Source organism: Eleutherodactylus coqui, chromosome 2 (assembly GCF_035609145.1).
Source record: "Eleutherodactylus coqui strain aEleCoq1 chromosome 2, aEleCoq1.hap1, whole genome shotgun sequence".
Lineage (NCBI taxonomy): Eukaryota > Metazoa > Chordata > Amphibia > Anura > Eleutherodactylidae > Eleutherodactylus > Eleutherodactylus coqui.
Genome location: NC_089838.1, coordinates 334,565,288 through 334,581,813, shown reverse-complemented (window position 1 = coordinate 334,581,813; position 16,526 = coordinate 334,565,288). Strand labels below are relative to the sequence as shown.

At 44.3% G+C, this 16,526-nt stretch overlaps 1 protein-coding gene across 1 annotated transcript in view; it reads left to right on the top strand.

Annotated features, from left to right (window-relative positions):
* Window positions 1-14,059, top strand: part of LOC136613056 (oocyte zinc finger protein XlCOF22-like) — a 32,378-nt gene extending 18,319 nt beyond the window's left edge. Inside the window, exons 3-7 of the mRNA XM_066593882.1 lie at window positions 10,299-10,478; window positions 10,561-10,684; window positions 10,767-10,831; window positions 11,348-11,450; window positions 12,614-14,059. Coding sequence (XP_066449979.1) covers window positions 10,299-10,478; window positions 10,561-10,684; window positions 10,767-10,831; window positions 11,348-11,450; window positions 12,614-13,698 — 1,557 coding nt within the window. The 3' untranslated portion in view covers window positions 13,699-14,059. The remainder of the gene's footprint in view (window positions 1-10,298; window positions 10,479-10,560; window positions 10,685-10,766; window positions 10,832-11,347; window positions 11,451-12,613) is intronic.
* The last annotated feature ends 2,467 nt before the right edge of the window (window positions 14,060-16,526 follow it).

Here is a 16,526-nt window from a genome sequence, read left to right as displayed (position 1 = left end):
TTTGACACCTCTTCTATTTGCCTTAATAGTAAGGTTTCCGTTTCTTTTGTTGCTTTTGGTGGTTTTTAGAAAACCCCTATCAGGATTTTGTTATTTTTTTCTTCTCCCTGTATTTCTACCCACAGAGATTCCACATGTTTCTCTCCTGCTCCTATATACTCCCATAGCCTTGGCATTAAGTAGGATTTAGTACAGACATAACCTTTCCCCTTTCCGTTTCCTATGGTCTAAGCTGAAGAGATTGTAACCCTGTAAATTCACAGCCCAATCGCACTTATCATGAAGCCATGTTTCCCTTATTCCAACTATATGGTAATTCATCAGTCATTCTCCCTTCAATCTCTCCCACTATGCCAATCAGACTTCTTGCAATTGTTGCCATACAATTTATACGGGTATTTTTGTCCCTTAAATTCATTTTGCTACTTATGGTTGTATTACCCCTTGTTCGACCCCCATTCCCATAACTTGGCCCCAGGTCGCTAACTACACTGACTTCCCCTGTTTCTCTTTTTGCCCTCCCCCAGTCCCTAGTTTTAACACTCCTCCAGCCTTCTAGCCATCTTCTTTTCCAGCACAGCCTCCCCATTAAGATGCAGCCCGTCCCTACAGTAGAGCCTGAAGCCGACAGCAAAGTGAGCCCAGTTCTCCAGGAACCCAAACCCCTCTTTCTTACACCAACTCGGAGCCACTTGTTCGCCTCCCTAAGATAATACAGCTCAAAGATACAGCTTATAATAATACATGCAATATATATACATTATATAATATCTGTACGGAAATGAAGGAACAGCAACCATGAGCCTTTACTCCTTGAATATTGCCCTGATGGGGGGCGTGGCCAAGCCTGCAGAGCGGGAAGTCGCATGGAGACCGTGCTCCGGAGCCATCAGTAGTTTATTGCGACTTTGGCGGCTTTTTGGGCTATCATTTGTGCCCAACAACTTCTGGATAAGCTTCCCTGCAGTGTGAGGAGCATTTTGAGACATCTCCCCGCAAAATCGGTGAGGCGGGAGTATCGGGACACAGCGCCATCACGGAGCTCCGGTCTGGTCCTTGTGTGAGGAGGGAGAGCGGCGGAGCGGAGGAGCGCTCTTCCGCCGTTAACTCTAATTGCCTGTTTGTTTTCTGCTGGGAACGGAGCCTGCAGAGTGAAACGGAGGTGAGCTCCGCTGCAGGAACGGCTCACAGGGTGCCTCCTTCATAACCCCGCGTTCGGAAGCAGCGGCAGCCGGCTCGGTGAGGGACTCTAGTCAGCACACCGAACAGTGAGTAAAGGGGACCTCCGGGAACCCACCCACCCTGAACTGAACTGTTATTGAGCCACAAGGAACACCATTCCCACTCTGTTCCCCTGCATCACTCCACAAGACCAGTCTTCCCGCCCGAATCTCCCGCCATTTCTCTCTCCCCCCCCCCCTTCTCTCCCCCCTACTAAGTCTGCAGCAGTGAAGGGGAGCAGAAGTATTAGCTGCAAGAAAGAACACTCAGACAACGCTGAAACTACCACTTTGCAGTGTACAGGAATAGAGAAGAGGGTGCTACCCTAATTTTTTCGGAGCTGGTTACCCAGCTCCACTATTAACACAATTTTTTCTCTCTGGGGAGTGTAGAAGCAATTTGCCTCCCATTTCACTTTACAAACAATTTTTTGCCGCTACGCAGCACTTTATCGTAGCCACAGACAGCCTACTGACCCTCAGTACAGCAAAACACTCTGCAGAGCTTCGCTCTAATTTTTTCAGAACTGTTTCATGCAGGTCTTCCAATAATACAATTTCCAGGACGCTTTATACAAGTTGCCGCATTATAAATTTTTTATTTATCCTGCCCGGATTCCTGAGTAGGATGGAGTGCTGAATGCAGAGCCCGTCCGAGCGGCACCCTCGGGACCTGACCTACAGCTGCTTCTAATCCAGGAATGGGGAAAATTGGCAGAGAAAGAGGGGGAGACATTCAGAGCACCCCTAGACCACATAAAAATCAGGCAGATATGCAAAGATACCTTAAAGAACGGAGCACCCGCTCTCCACGACCTTCCTCCAAGACGGCGCAGGCGCAGGAGAGCACTTCATACAACAACAGAGAGGGAGAGGATGAGGCATCCACAGATGGCGAAGAAGGAGAAAATGTCTCTAAAGGTTTTATGAGAGAGCTGTTCTCCCAAGCACTGCAACCCTTAAAAACAGATCTGGGAGAAATTAAAGAAGACCTCCGACTCATGGGCCGCAGGGTGGAGGAATTGGAGGCAACAACCACCTCTTTAACAACTCACTCGCTTGAAATGGAAAAAACGCTGAGAGAGCATCATGACCAGATCAACAAAGCCCTGTTACAACAAGAAGACATCGAAAACAGAAACAGACGCAGCAATATCCGTATCAAAGGGCTCCCAGAGTCCTGGGCGTCTGACTGCCTTTTGAAAATAGCCAAAGAACTTTTCAGTCTACTACTGGGAGAGGAAAGATCTTCCGGCATCGTTATTGAGCGCATTCACCGAGCACTCAGATCCCCTCCCCCGCCCTCGGACCCTCCCAGGGATGTCGTCTGTAAATTGCTCTCATTTCCTGACGCCGCGGCAATTTTAAAGGCAGCAAGGCAACACAAAGACCTTCGCTACGGTGACACCCCGCTTCAATTCTACCAAGATCTGGCCCCTTCCACCCTGCTCAAGAGGCGACTGATGCGCCCTCTTCTGGAGGCCCTCAAAGAAAAAGGAATAAGATATGCGTGGTTGTTCCCCTTCGGGTTGGGGATAACCCATGCGGGTCAAAAAATCAACATCCGCTCCCCTGGCGACCTCCAACAATGCTGGCAGTTGCTGGACATCTCGCCTATTGAAATTCCGAGCTGGTTGCCTCTACCCGACCTTCCTTCATTTTCCAGTCTACCTACTTCTGGAGGCTGGACTCCGGTTTGCAACCAAAAATCGCCCAAAGGGAGGAAGAAGAAGTCCAGAGAGGAAATGGACATGATGGACACCTGAATCTACATGAGGTTTGATAAAATTTCTCCCCCTGAGAGGTAGAGGGTTACCATCACCTGTGGACACTATCATATTCCCGACTCTATTTTACTGCTAGTTGCACCTGTGGAAGAGTCGACATTGTTGATTTGTGTGTGTTGGTGGAGCCCGACCCTTGTGGCCGTTTTGAACTGTTCGGGCTACAGAGGAGGCGGTGAGCACGCTTAACTCTTCCCTGAGTATTTGAGGGGACGTCTTTCTCCAGCCCCTACAGTTCCATTCAAGACCTTTAAGGTCTCCGGCTATTTAAAACTTCTGCCATAGATATGGTATTATTCACTCCGTGATTGTGCTGCTTTTCTTTTTAGTACCTACTTATCTTCGCGGGTTGATATACCAGCTACCTGCCTGATTCCCCACCATTAGCAAAGGTCCTTGACCGTGCTTATCGGACCAGGCCATAAATTCATTCTATTAAAGTACTTAGGTGCAGTGGGTGAGCTGCTTGTTGTAACCCATACACCTAATAACAAGAGTTTTATATAACTTTCTCTTATTATCATATACTGTATTGTATTAATTGTCTGTTGGTGTAACTATCATTTTTTCCTAGTGTCCTGCTCCCCAGTGTATAACTCCCTTTACACTTACCCTGGTTCCCACCCCCACCCCTCCATTTGTTCGCTCCTATATCTTGTCTGGTAAGAAGGCTTCAATATAAGTCCGGAATCTCTACTAAGCAGTCTCTCCTTTTTCCTACACCTCTCTCCAGTAAGTAGGGCGACATGAATGACCTGAAGATAACTTCTTTCAATGTGCGAGGCCTCAACACGCCAGGAAAACGCCATCGAGTGTCTCTACTCCTCAAAAGATACGCCACAAAGATCCTTCTCCTCCAGGAGACCCACTACAAGGGGGACAGGTGCTTCGCGTTGCCAGGTAAGCAATTTGCTCAGAGCTTTCACAGCACTTGCACCACTTCATCCTCCAGGGGGGTCTCAATCTTTTTTCATAAAACCCTCAGTTTCATCTGCAACTCGCAGTACACTGACGGTGAGGGAAGGGTCATGTTTCTGAAAGGGACCATCAACAACAAACAAATCACAATTGCAAATTTATATGCCCCCAACACCGACCAGGTCCCCTGGCTAGTTTCCCAGTTAGAAGTACTTACACACTTCGCAGAGGGACAGATTATATTGGGAGGAGATATTAACGCCACCCTCAATCCCATACTCGACTCTTCAACTGGACGTTCTCACCTACCTAGATTGAGACTTAGAAGACTCAATAAATGCCTACATGATATGGGCTTGGTGGACGCTTGGAGACTTCTATACCCAACAACGAAGGATTACTCCTTCTTTTCCCATGTCCATCTATCTTATCAGAGACTAGATTACCTGTTCGTCTCATCTGGGCTTCTCAAGGATTTGGTGGGTGCCGAGGTGGGCTCGATAACAGTCTCCGACCACGCACCGGTACACATAACTCTACACACTCTTAGGCAAACCCCCAAGGAATGGAGATGGAGGCTTAATGCTACTCTACTCGACTCAAAGGAAGAGACTTTAAAACTAACCAGTCAAATTGAGGAATACTTCCAACTCAACGCGGGAGGTGAGGTAGAACTGCCCATGGTGTGGGAGGCCCATAAGGCTTACATTAGAGGCCTGCTCATTGCTTTGGGCTCTAGAACAAAAAAAATAAAACAAAAAGAAATAGACGACAAACTGGCGCAAATAGCTAGGATAGAACAGCTAGCAAAGCTTTCGCAAACCAATTCCCTCATAGATAAACTGTCCGAGCTAAGGAAAGATCTTCGACTGTGTTTGGATTCTAAATTTAATAAAAGGCACTTCTATAGGAAACATATCATTTACGCACAAGGCAATAAAGGCAGCAAATATATGTCTGCTTTAATTAAGAAAGCACGGGCCAAGAGTACAATCCATGCTATCAAAACTGGAGCTAATACAATAGTAACTTCATCCAAAGCCATAGCCGATCAGTTCCAACTTTTTTATACGGATCTGTACAATCTGCAGAGACAACTCCCAGAGGACCCGACACACCAAATTAAAGAGCAAATTGACTCCTTCCTAAACCGCCTCACCTTGCCAAAACTAAAAAGAGAAGAAGCTAATGATCTACTTGAACCTGTGACACAGTCGGAGATAAAAGACCTAATAGCCTCCTGTCCACCCAATAAGAGCCCAGGACCTGACGGTTTAACCCTGACTTACTATAAGACTTTCGAGTCGGCTTTGACCCCCAGACTGACGGACCTGTTCAATGCACTCCTTTCAGGGTCCAAACTACCCAAACAGGCGCAGGAGGCACATATAGCATTAATTCCCAAAGAAGATAAGGATCCTGCGCTCTGTGGGAGTTACAGGCCCATATCTCTCATCAATCAGGACGTCAAGCTGTGGGCGAAACTACTGGCTAGAAGGTTGGATAGATTCATACCGGCTCTGATCAGTGGAGAACAGGCGGGCTTCGTGGGGGGGAGAGAGGGTAAAGACAACTGCCACAGGCTCCTTTATGCGGCGAGATATGCACGGACCCAAAACATTCCGTTAGCCTTCGTAGGAACCGACGCCGAGAAGGCTTTTGATAGAGTTAGCTGGAACTACATGAAAAGCACTCTACTTAACTACAATATCCCAGAGAAGTTTGTGTCCGCAATTTTCTCGCTGTATGAATCCCCCCACGCTAGACTTCGGGTTAACGAAGTGCTATCACTCCCGTTTGACATTAAAAACGGCACTCGCCAGGGCTGCCCTCTCTCCCCCTCACTTTTCATACTGACACTTGAGCCGCTCCTGACACAGATTAGACAGGACCCGGATATTAAAGGCCTAAGCATAGGAGAAGAAACTTTGTCCACTGCGGCTTTCGCGGATGACATAGTTTTTCTCATAACCAACCCCGAAAAAGGATTTGCCAGGCTAGTCGAGATACTAAATGCATTTGGAACTATTTCAAATTTTAAAATAAATTTCAATAAATCGACTGTTCTCAACATCTCCATCCCCGTTTCTCGTTGCGAAACACTTAGAACAACATTTCCCTTTGCGTGGTCGGAGACTTCCTTGGACTACCTTGGTATTAAAATACCAAAGAAAACCAAAGACATATATGAGGTAAATTTCACTCCTCTATTGGATCAGGTGAAGAAACTACTGACCGAATACGATTTACCAATTATGTCCTGGTTCGGTAGGAGAAATATTCTGAAATCCTATGTCCTTCCTAAAATTCTCTACAAAATTAGGATGCTTCCTATACACCTTCCGAGCAGCTTTTTTAGGTCTCTACGCTCAGCCTTCGCGGCATATGTATGGAGACATAAAAGACCAAGGCTGGCTTACAGCCTAATGATTAAGAGAAAATCGGAGGGTGGAATAGGACTCCCCAACATATTCGATTACTATAGGGCCCCGCAGCTGAGCCACTGGCTGGACCTAGTCCTTCCGGCTAAAAATAACCTGCTTCCTAAACTAGCCTTGACCAGGAATGGTGGGATGCTTCTGGAGGATCTTTGGTATCCGAGCAGAAACAACTATAGACAAAGGGACTTCTGCCCCCTTTTGAGAGGACCTTGCGAGGTGTGGGACACGGTTAAGAAGGAATTGGCCCCAAATCCATCCCCAATTTCCCCGTTAAGCACTATTCATAAACTGTTAGACTTACCATCTGACTCATGTAACGCCTCAATCTGGGAGAAATTCCGGGACCTCAAAATTGGAGATCTGCAGGAGCTAGCCCACATACCCCCCTCGGAGATCCCACAAAGACTGCTTCCGAGCTGGTCCCCCTCCTTCCTTACTCTTGCCTCAGTGTCTAAGACATTAGGAGACTTTCTTAAGAGCCACGGTACAGCTAGACCCTTGACCCCTTTCGAAAGTACACTTAAGCACATTATGCCAAGCAAAAGGAAAATCTCCCTGTTAAGGGAGCACTTCATCACTCCCCATCATCCAACAAAACCCACATTTATCACCTCTTGGGAAAAGGAATTGAACCTAACTCTCTCCCCTAATGAAATTAAAGCGGTCCTGAACACCTCACTCGGCTTATCTCCTTGCATTCTCGCTCAGGAATCCCACTATAAGCTCCTGGTCAGGTGGTACAGGACTCCGCAATGGCTTTCAGCTTACAAATTATCTTCTCAGGACTGCTGCTGGAGGTGTAAGAGGGAGGTGGGTTCGTACCTACACATATGGTGGGCGTGCGAAGGATTGAGACCCTTCTGGGAGGGAGTGGGGAAGGTCTTGGTAAAGATAAAACCGGGATTTTTACTCACGCCTGACATAGTGTTCCTCTGGAGGCCATCCTCATCATTTCTCCCTAAAAGAGATAGGTTGATGGCCCTCCTGATAGACGCTGCAAAGGCTCTGATCCCTCTCCACTGGCAACGCGAGGCACCCCCCTCTCTGATACAATGGAGAGACAAAGTAGACACAATCTACAACCTGGAGGAGCTATCCAGCTGGCACAACAACACATATGATAAGTTCATTAAAACCTGGTTCTCCTGGCGTGAGTTGAGACTCCTCGACATTTTTTCTACTTAGCCTGACTACGTATCTTCATGATATAGGTACCGTCAGAGGCACTCTTACAAAATACCCAAATTCCCCCCTGCTACCCTCTCCCCCCTCACCCCTGTTCTCGTCTTGTCTCGTCATGTTTTCTCTTGTTTTGATCTGTCTGTGTCTCTGCCCTGTCTGGATATGTTTGCCACAAGGTTCAGTTTATTGGAGATACTCATTTATTGTTCTGATATGGCAGAGTTAAAACGTTTTCTCAGCCTATTAATCACCCTGTTATCTGTAAAATGCTGCACAGTCTCTTGATATACCAAATACCCTATGAACCCAAAACTGTGTAATATGATTGTGACCAGCCCTTTGTTGTCTGAAGTTGTTATAACGTATATTGTAAAATTGAGAAACTTAATAAAAACAGATTCAATAAAAAAAGAATATTGCCCTGATGGACAAATCATGAGTAAACCATAGGAGGAGGTGGTGGGGGTGCAGGGGAGAGGGAAGGGAGAGAAAAGAAAGAGAAGAGGAAGCAGAAAAAGGAGCAAAGAAGAAAGAAAAAATAACTGTTGGCACTGGACAGGGGAGAGATTCTAATGATGTGACATTACATCATTCTTATCTATGCTAACGGGTGATGTCGCTGAAGAGGGAAAAGATTCTGATGATGTCACTTTACATCAGTTTTATCTATATTAATAGCCGATAATGTCACTGGAGAGGGTGTAAATACTAATGATGTCAAACTACATCATTTGTATCTATGGTAATAGATGATGTCACTGGAGAGGGGAAGAATCTTGATGATGTCACATTACATTATCCTTATCTATGGTACTTACAGATAATATACAGTTAGGGCCAGAAATATTTGGACAGTGACACAAGTTTTGTTATTTTAGCTGTTTACAAAAACATGTTCAGAAATACAATTTTATATATAATATGGGCTGAAAGTGCACACTCCCAGCTGCAATATGAGTTTCCACATCCAAATCGGAGAAAGGGTTTAGGAATCATACCTCTGTAATGCATAGCCTCCTCTTTTTCAAGGGACCAAAAGTAATTGGACAATGGAATCTAAGGGCTGCAATTAACTCAGAAGGCGTCTCCCTCGTTAACCTGTAATCAATTAAGTAGTTAAAAGGTCTGGGGTTGATTCTAGGTGTGTGGGTTTGCATTTTTGAAGCTGTTGCTGTGACCAGACAACATGCGGTCAAAGGAACTCTCAATTGAGGTGAAGCAGAACATCCTGAGGCTGAAAAAAAAGAAAAAAATCCATCAGAGAGATAGCAGACATGCTTGGAGTAGCAAAGTCAGCAGTCGGGTACATTCTGAGAAAAAAGGAATTCACTGGTGAGCTTGGGAACTCAAAAAGGCCTGGGCGTCCACGGAAGACAACGGTGGTGGATGATCGCCGCATACTTTCTTTGGTGAAGAAGAACCCGTTCACAACATCAACTGAAGTCCAGAACACTCTCAGGGAAGTAGGTGTATCTGTCTCTAAGTCAACAGTAAAGAGAAGACTCCATGAAAGTAAATACAAAGGGTTCACATCTAGATGCAAACCATTCATCAATTCCAAAAATAGACAGGCCAGAGTTAAATTTGCCGAACAACACCTCAAGAAGCCAGTCCAGTTCTGGAAAAGTATTCTATGGACAGATGAGACAAAGATCAACCTGTACCAGAATGATGGGAAGAAAAAAGTTTGGAGAAGAAAGGGAACGGCACATGATCCAAGGCACACCACATCCTCTGTAAAACATGGTGGAGGCAACGTGATGGCATGGGCATGCATGGCTTTCAATGGCACTGGGTCACTTGTGTTTATTGATGACAAAACAGCAGACAAGAGTAGCCGGATGAATTCTGAAGTGTACCGGGATATACTTTCAGCCCAGATTCAGCCAAATGCTGCAAAGTTGATCGGACGGCGCTTCACAGTACAGATGGACAATGACCCCAAGCATACAGCCAAAGCTACCCAGGAGTTCATGAGTGCAAAAAAGTGGAACATTCTGCAATGGCCAAGTCAATCACCAGATCTTAACCCAATTGAGCATGCATTTCACTTGCTCAAATCCAGACTTCAGACGGAAAGACCCACAAACAAGCACGACCTGAAGGCTGCGGCTGTAAAGGCCTGGCAAAGCATTAAGAAGGAGGAAACCCAGCGTTGGGGATGTCCATGGGTTCCAGACTTAAGGCAGTGATTGCCTCCAAAGGATTCGCAACAAAATATTGAACCAAAAAATATTTTGTTTGGGTTATGTTTATTTGTCCAATTACTTTTGAGCTCCTAAAATGTGGAGTGTTTGTAAAGAAATGTGTACAATTCCTACATTTTCTATCAAATATTTTTGCTCAACCCTTTAAATTAAACGTTACAATCTGCACTTGAATTCTGTTGTAGAGGTTTCATTTCAAATCCAATGCGGTGGCATGCAGAGCCCAACTCGCGAAAATTGTGTTACTGTCCAAATATTTCTGGCCCTAACTGTAACTGGAGATGGGAGAAAATTTGGTGTCACATTACATCATTCCTATCTATGGTAATAACAGATGTCAATCAATAGGAGAGAGATTCTGATGATGTCACATTACATTATTCTTGCCTATGGTAATAACAGATGATGTTGTTGGAGAGATGAGAGATTCTGATGATGTCATATTACATCATTCTTATCTATGGTAATAACAGATTATGTCATTAGGGAGGCAATGGATACTGGAAATGTCTGTAGTGATATTTATTAATGTCTCCCCATATACAGGATTGCACAGTAGTGAAGAAGACCTCTAGTGATTGCTGTCAGCCCCCTGTGTGTGATGGATGGGGAAGACCCCTGAACCCAATCTTGGGGCCCTCACCTCACCACCTGATACATGAGGACATCAATGTACAGAAGATTCTAGAATTCACCAACAAGATGATTGAGCTGCTGACTGGAGAGGTGACGCTGCAGGGAATGCTTGGACATTATGCAGTAACAGCACTGGAGGCTTCTGGGTGATGACTGTATATTGTGTTGTCAGGTTCCTATAAGGTGTCAGGATGTCGCTGTCTATTTCTCCATGGAGGAGTGGGAGTATTTAGAAGGACACAAGGATCTGTACAAGGACACCATGATGGAGACCCGCCAGCCACTCCCATCACCAGGTAATAGACAGGACTAAATCCACAGGGACTTTATTATCTGTATATAAAGAATCACTTTAGTGTCCATCTGTGTTTCCTTCAGTTCTATCCAGTAAGAGAAGAACCCCTGAGAGCTGTACCCGTGCTCTTCTTCCACAGGACTACCAGGTAATGGAGATGTACCTCTGATCTGTAGAAGGCTGTGAAGCTCTTGTCTTCAGGCTTATTAGATGTCTTCTACTTGTGTGATGAGGCCTGTGAAGATGGCAGGCTTACCGCTGACCAGAGACATTACATGTCTGGATCTTCTCAAAGTTTTCTGGCGGTGGAGACTGCTGGTGGGAATAAGGAGCCAACAGGTTGGATTTATATCTATTGACTACTTTATTTCCCCAGAGACAACCAGCGGATGTGTCTGGTAGAAGCTGATCTCCTTCACTGAGACAACATACAGCGTGTCTAGCCATGCCGGATATACATGTGTATGAGGTTCCGGAGGTGTCATTGAGCCCGCCATCTAATATCTATGTCCAGCTTCTAGACCTGCAGCTATGTGGCTCAGATAACTACTCCTGTCAGGTCATTTTGGGTTGTGATGATGGTTAATGATCATTTCAGGTGATGTAAAACATTTTGCATGACTTCTCCAACCGTCTGCTGACTTTTACAATATTTGCTCCACAGCTTTTGTATTCGGATGACGATCCGACCAATATTAATACTTCAGAGACAAATGTGAGGATCAAACAGGAGATTAAGGAGGAGATTCCTACAGGTAACTTCCTAAGTGAGTAGTAAGCACTAAATACAGCAGAGAAGAGTCACAGATTCTCCTCAGTCACCCGCTGCAGATGTGTATGTAGAGTTATAAGCTCTGGGATCAGTCAGGTTCCAAAGTACAAACTAAATATGGATGAAATCTGATACCGTTGTATCCATGGCTACATTACCCAAGTTGTATTTGAAGTAGGACGGGGCTACATGGTAGCTGAATTTTGGTGTGCGCTATGTGGTGTACATGAGGCATGAGTGCAGTTTTGGTCCTGCTGTATTGGCTGCTGCATTAACAGAGAGGGTCTGATTAGGCATGAAAAGCAAGATCATGGGGACTGCAGTGATCCAGAGAACAGTCCAAGGAGTAGGCAACAGAAGTTTCCCTCCCACTTCACCAAAGTTTTTGTGCAAGAGCAAGATTGCCCAATGGCTGCAGGTGACGTCAACTAGGCCAAATAGAAACACGCCTCTGCACTCATACACATTTAATAACTGAATAAAACAAGAATGTGAGAGCCCCATGTGGTGCATAGTGTTAAGACAACAGAAATGCAGTTCTAAACTCTCTGACAACCTGAAAGTCACAAGTTCAATCACTGCATGGTTCAGGGAGCCAGTCCAAGGTTGACTCAGCCTTCCATCTTTCCGAGGTCGGTAAAATGAGTACCCAGCTTGGAGGGGGTAATAAATAAATTACCTGAAAGCGCTGTGGCACTATACAAATAGCAAGATTATTTTTATTTTAAAACTGCACTGCTGTTTATACCACCAATGCAAGGCTGTTAGCTCATATTTTGATCAAAACATCATGGCCCATCCGCCATATCCAGGTGAACCTCATTGTATGCTTTTCAGATTTTTAATGACACCGCTCTTTGTATCCAAAAAGCATCCAAATATGTAACCATATAAACTGCATGTAGATCGAAGTGCGTGAGACAGACACCACCTAATAGCACTGACCGACATAACCTTTATGGTTCTCCACTGAGCATTTACTGGAAGATAACAGCCTGGTGGCAGAACGTCTTGATTCACTGGTCCTCACTCTAAGGTCTACTGTTAGATGGTGTTCTATTTGCTTATTACTAATTGTATTTTTCTATGTGAGATCTAATTTTTATAGAAATCTAAATTATCACTTATCAAGTTCAATAATAGTAAAATTCTTGGCAGATGACTGTATCGGGAGCTCAGTGGGCTGTCTGATATCTGAAGATTGTAAAGCAGAGGATTGTGACATCACACAAGATACATATGAAGAACCTGCTATTATCCCAGTTATTACCTCAGCCCTTCACAGCGAAGATCCATCATCTGATCCTCTTATACAGGTCCCATCTTCTTATTCATCACAGACTGATAAGCAGAAGAAATATCTCAGAAGACAAGAACATCAAAGAGCTTATACAGGGAAGAAGTCATATTCATGTTCAAAATGTAGGAAATGTTTTACCAAGGAATCATATCTTGTTAAACATCAGAGAAGTCATACAGAGGAGACGCCATATTCATGCTCAGAATGTGGGAAATGTTTTACTAAGGAATCCGATCTTGTTAAACATCAGAAAAGTCACACTGGGGAGACGCAATATCCATGTTCAGAATGTGGGAAATGTTTTAATGTGAAGTCATATCTTGTTATACATCACAGAACTCACACAGGAGAGAAGCCATTTTCATGTTCAGAATGTAGAAAGTGTTTTTCAAGCAAATCACAGCTTGCTATACATTTGCGAATTCACACAGGGGAGAAGCCATTCTTGTGTTCAGAATGTGGAAAGTGTTTTAATGTGAAATCACATCTTACCAAACATCAGAGAAGTCACACAGGGGCAAAGCCATTTTCATGTTCAGATTGTGGGAGGTGTTTTTCAAATAAATCAAATCTTGTGTCACATCAGCTCATTCACATAGAGGAGAAGCCATTTTCTTGTTCAGAATGCGGCAAATGTTTTGCTAGCAAAGCAAGACTTGATGTACACCAGAGAATTCACACAGGGCAGAAGCCATTCTCGTGTTCAGAATGTGGGAAGTGTTTTACTAGGAAATCCTATCTTACCAAACATCGGATAATTCACACAGGAGAGAAGCCGTTTTTATGTTCAGATTGTGGCAAATGTTTTACGAGAAAAGCAAATCTTGTTGAACATCAGAGAAGTCACAAAAGAGAGAAGCCATTTTCATGTTCAGAATGTGGGAAATGTTTTACTAGGCAATCACAATTTCTTAACCATCTACGAATTCACGCAGACAAGTAACTATTTTCTTTTTTTAACAAATAGTACAAGAAAAAATATACAAAAAGTTGACTACATGTCCAGCAGTTACCACAGTATTAATGGACTTCTTCGGGGGTGGTTTGACATTTGTTTAATGGAAAAAAACCTGCTATGGTTGGATTTTAACTAAAAAGTTATTAACCCTTTCCAATCCATTGTCGGGTCTGCCCCGACATCATCATTTTCCTCTATAGCTCCCATGTAGGGACAGACCCGACATGCTGTTTCTTCACTGCTTGCTCCCCCGCTCTGCTGCTGAAGGCAACCCGACACACTTATATGAGTAAGTGAGCTGGAAACAGCACTGAACAGCGCTGGATTCTTCATTTACTGAAAGCCAGATGTTCCTTCTCTGCTGCTGTGTATTCTCCGACAATACAGGAGGGAAGAAAGAACATGAATGCAGTCAGTAAATGAAGAGCCCAGCGCTTATCAGTGCTGAAAGTGAATGCCCGAATGTGCTTCCCTCCCCCGATCTGCTACCGGAGGACACCCGACGCACTTATGTAAGTGAGCTGGAAACAGCGCTGGACAGCGCTCCATTCTTCATTTACTGACTGCATTCATGTTCTTTCTCCCTTCCTGTATTGACGGAGAATACACGGCAGCAGAGCAGAGAAGGAACATTTGTCTTTCAGTAAATGAAGAATGGAGCGCTGTCCAGCGCTGTTTCCAGCTCACTTACTGACATAAAAGTGTGTCGGGTGTCTTCTGGCAGCAGATCGGGGGAGGGAAGCACATTCGGGCATTCACTATCAGCACTGCTAAGCGCTGGGCTCTTCATTTACTGACTGCATTCATGTTCTTTCTTCCCTCCTGTATTGTCGGAGAATACACAGCAGCAGAGAAGGAACATCTGGCTTTCAGTAAATGAAGAATCCAGCGCTGTTCAGAGCTGTTTCCAGCTCACTTACTGACATAAAAGTGTGTCGGGTGTCTTCTGGCAGCAGAGCGGGGAGGAAGCACATAGGGGCATTCATGAAATGAAGAATCCAGTGCTAATCAGTGCTGGATTCTTCCTTTACTGAATGCCAGATGTTTTCCCCTCCGCTCTGCTGCCGGAGCCTACCCGACACACTTACATGATGCTTACTGGTATGATCACGGAACAGCCAGTAGATGTCGCTATGTATTTGGCTGAATTCCCGCCCAGCTGTGAGGAAAACTGACAGGAATGACAGCAATAAATAAAATGACAAATATGCATAGAATATCTGATGAAGATATTCTGAGGTGGATTAGTCAGGAGAGTGACAGTGAAGAAGACTTTAGTGATGAAAATGAGCATGAAGAAGACACTGTTCTATCATACAGTGATATTAGTTCCAGTTAAATTGAGGATTCTAGTGATGAAGAAAGCGACAATAATACGCAACCTGTTACAGATAACTGGAAGATTTATCGTGATGGTGATGGCGATCTTATAAAGTTCCCATATTCCGTTACACAACAGGGATTCACCCTTCCTCGAAGTTCTCGTCCAAAAACGGAACTTGAATATTTCCAGCTGTTTTTCACAGATGAACTTTTTGACCAAATAGTGACTTACGACAAATATTTATGCAGCGGAAAAAATACAGAAAGTCACTCCGCTAACAAAATACTCAGCATGGCGCTACTGGAACAATGCTTCACCAGAAGAAATGAAGGCGTTCTTTGGCGTCATATTGAATATGGCTCTGAATTCGAAAGCGCAGTTGGATGACTATTTTACTGAAGAATGGCTGGACAAAACCCCATTCTTCAAGGATGTTTTCTCTTCGCCGTTTTTTTCAAGTATTTTGGATGCTCCATTTAGTTTCTCCTGCCACAGCTCAAGAGGGTATGCGTACCCGAGGGAGCAAGGTGAAAAATGTTAGCGAATATATTGACAGTAAATGCAGAAATCTATATGTACCGGTAAGAAACGTGGCAATAGACGAGAGCACAGTAGGTTTCAAAGGAAGAATTCAATTCAAGTGCTACAATCCAAAGAAGCCTACAAAGTGGGGCCTGCGAATTTTTTGTCTATGTGATTCAGAAAATGGCTATGTGTTTTCTCATGTTCCCTATTACGGAAAGACAACAACGGAAAGCCTCATTCGCCCTGATTTGCCATTTACGTATCGCATTGTTATTCACATGGCACAAGTTTTGCAAAGCCAAACCAGTGGTTCAGGCTACCACATATTCACTGATAGGTTCTATACAAGCCCTCAGCTTGCCCGAGAATTGCATAAAATAAAAATGCACATTACTGGAACAGTAATGGCCTCTCGGAAGGATTTTCCAAGTGACCTGAAAAAGAAAAAACTTCAGGAATATCAGTTCTGCGCCTATCAAAGTAATTTCAAAATGATGTGCCTCTGATTTCACGACAGGAGGGTAGTGACAATGCTTAGTACATTCTTTGCCCCTCAAACGCAATTGATCACCGGTTATCGGAAGAAACAGTCTGTCCAGTTTGAAAAACCGACAGTAATTTTAGAATATACGAGGTTTATGGGAGGAGTGGACAGAGCTGATCAGTACTGCGGATGTTATGCATTTACAAGGAGGTCCTACAAATGGTGGAAAAAGTTATTCTTCTGGCTGCTGGAAGTTGGGATTGTGAACAGCTACATCCTATACTCATTGGATAAAAAGGAGAGCGGAGAAAAAATGCAGACACATCTTTCCTACAGGAGAAATCTCATCATGCAGCTTGTAGGCAACGTGAGGAATAGAAATTCGAGAAAGAGAGGAAGACCATCCTCATCGGACCTTGAGGAACGACTAAATGGAAAGATGCACTTCATAATGCAAAACCCCAAAAAACAAACAAAGGA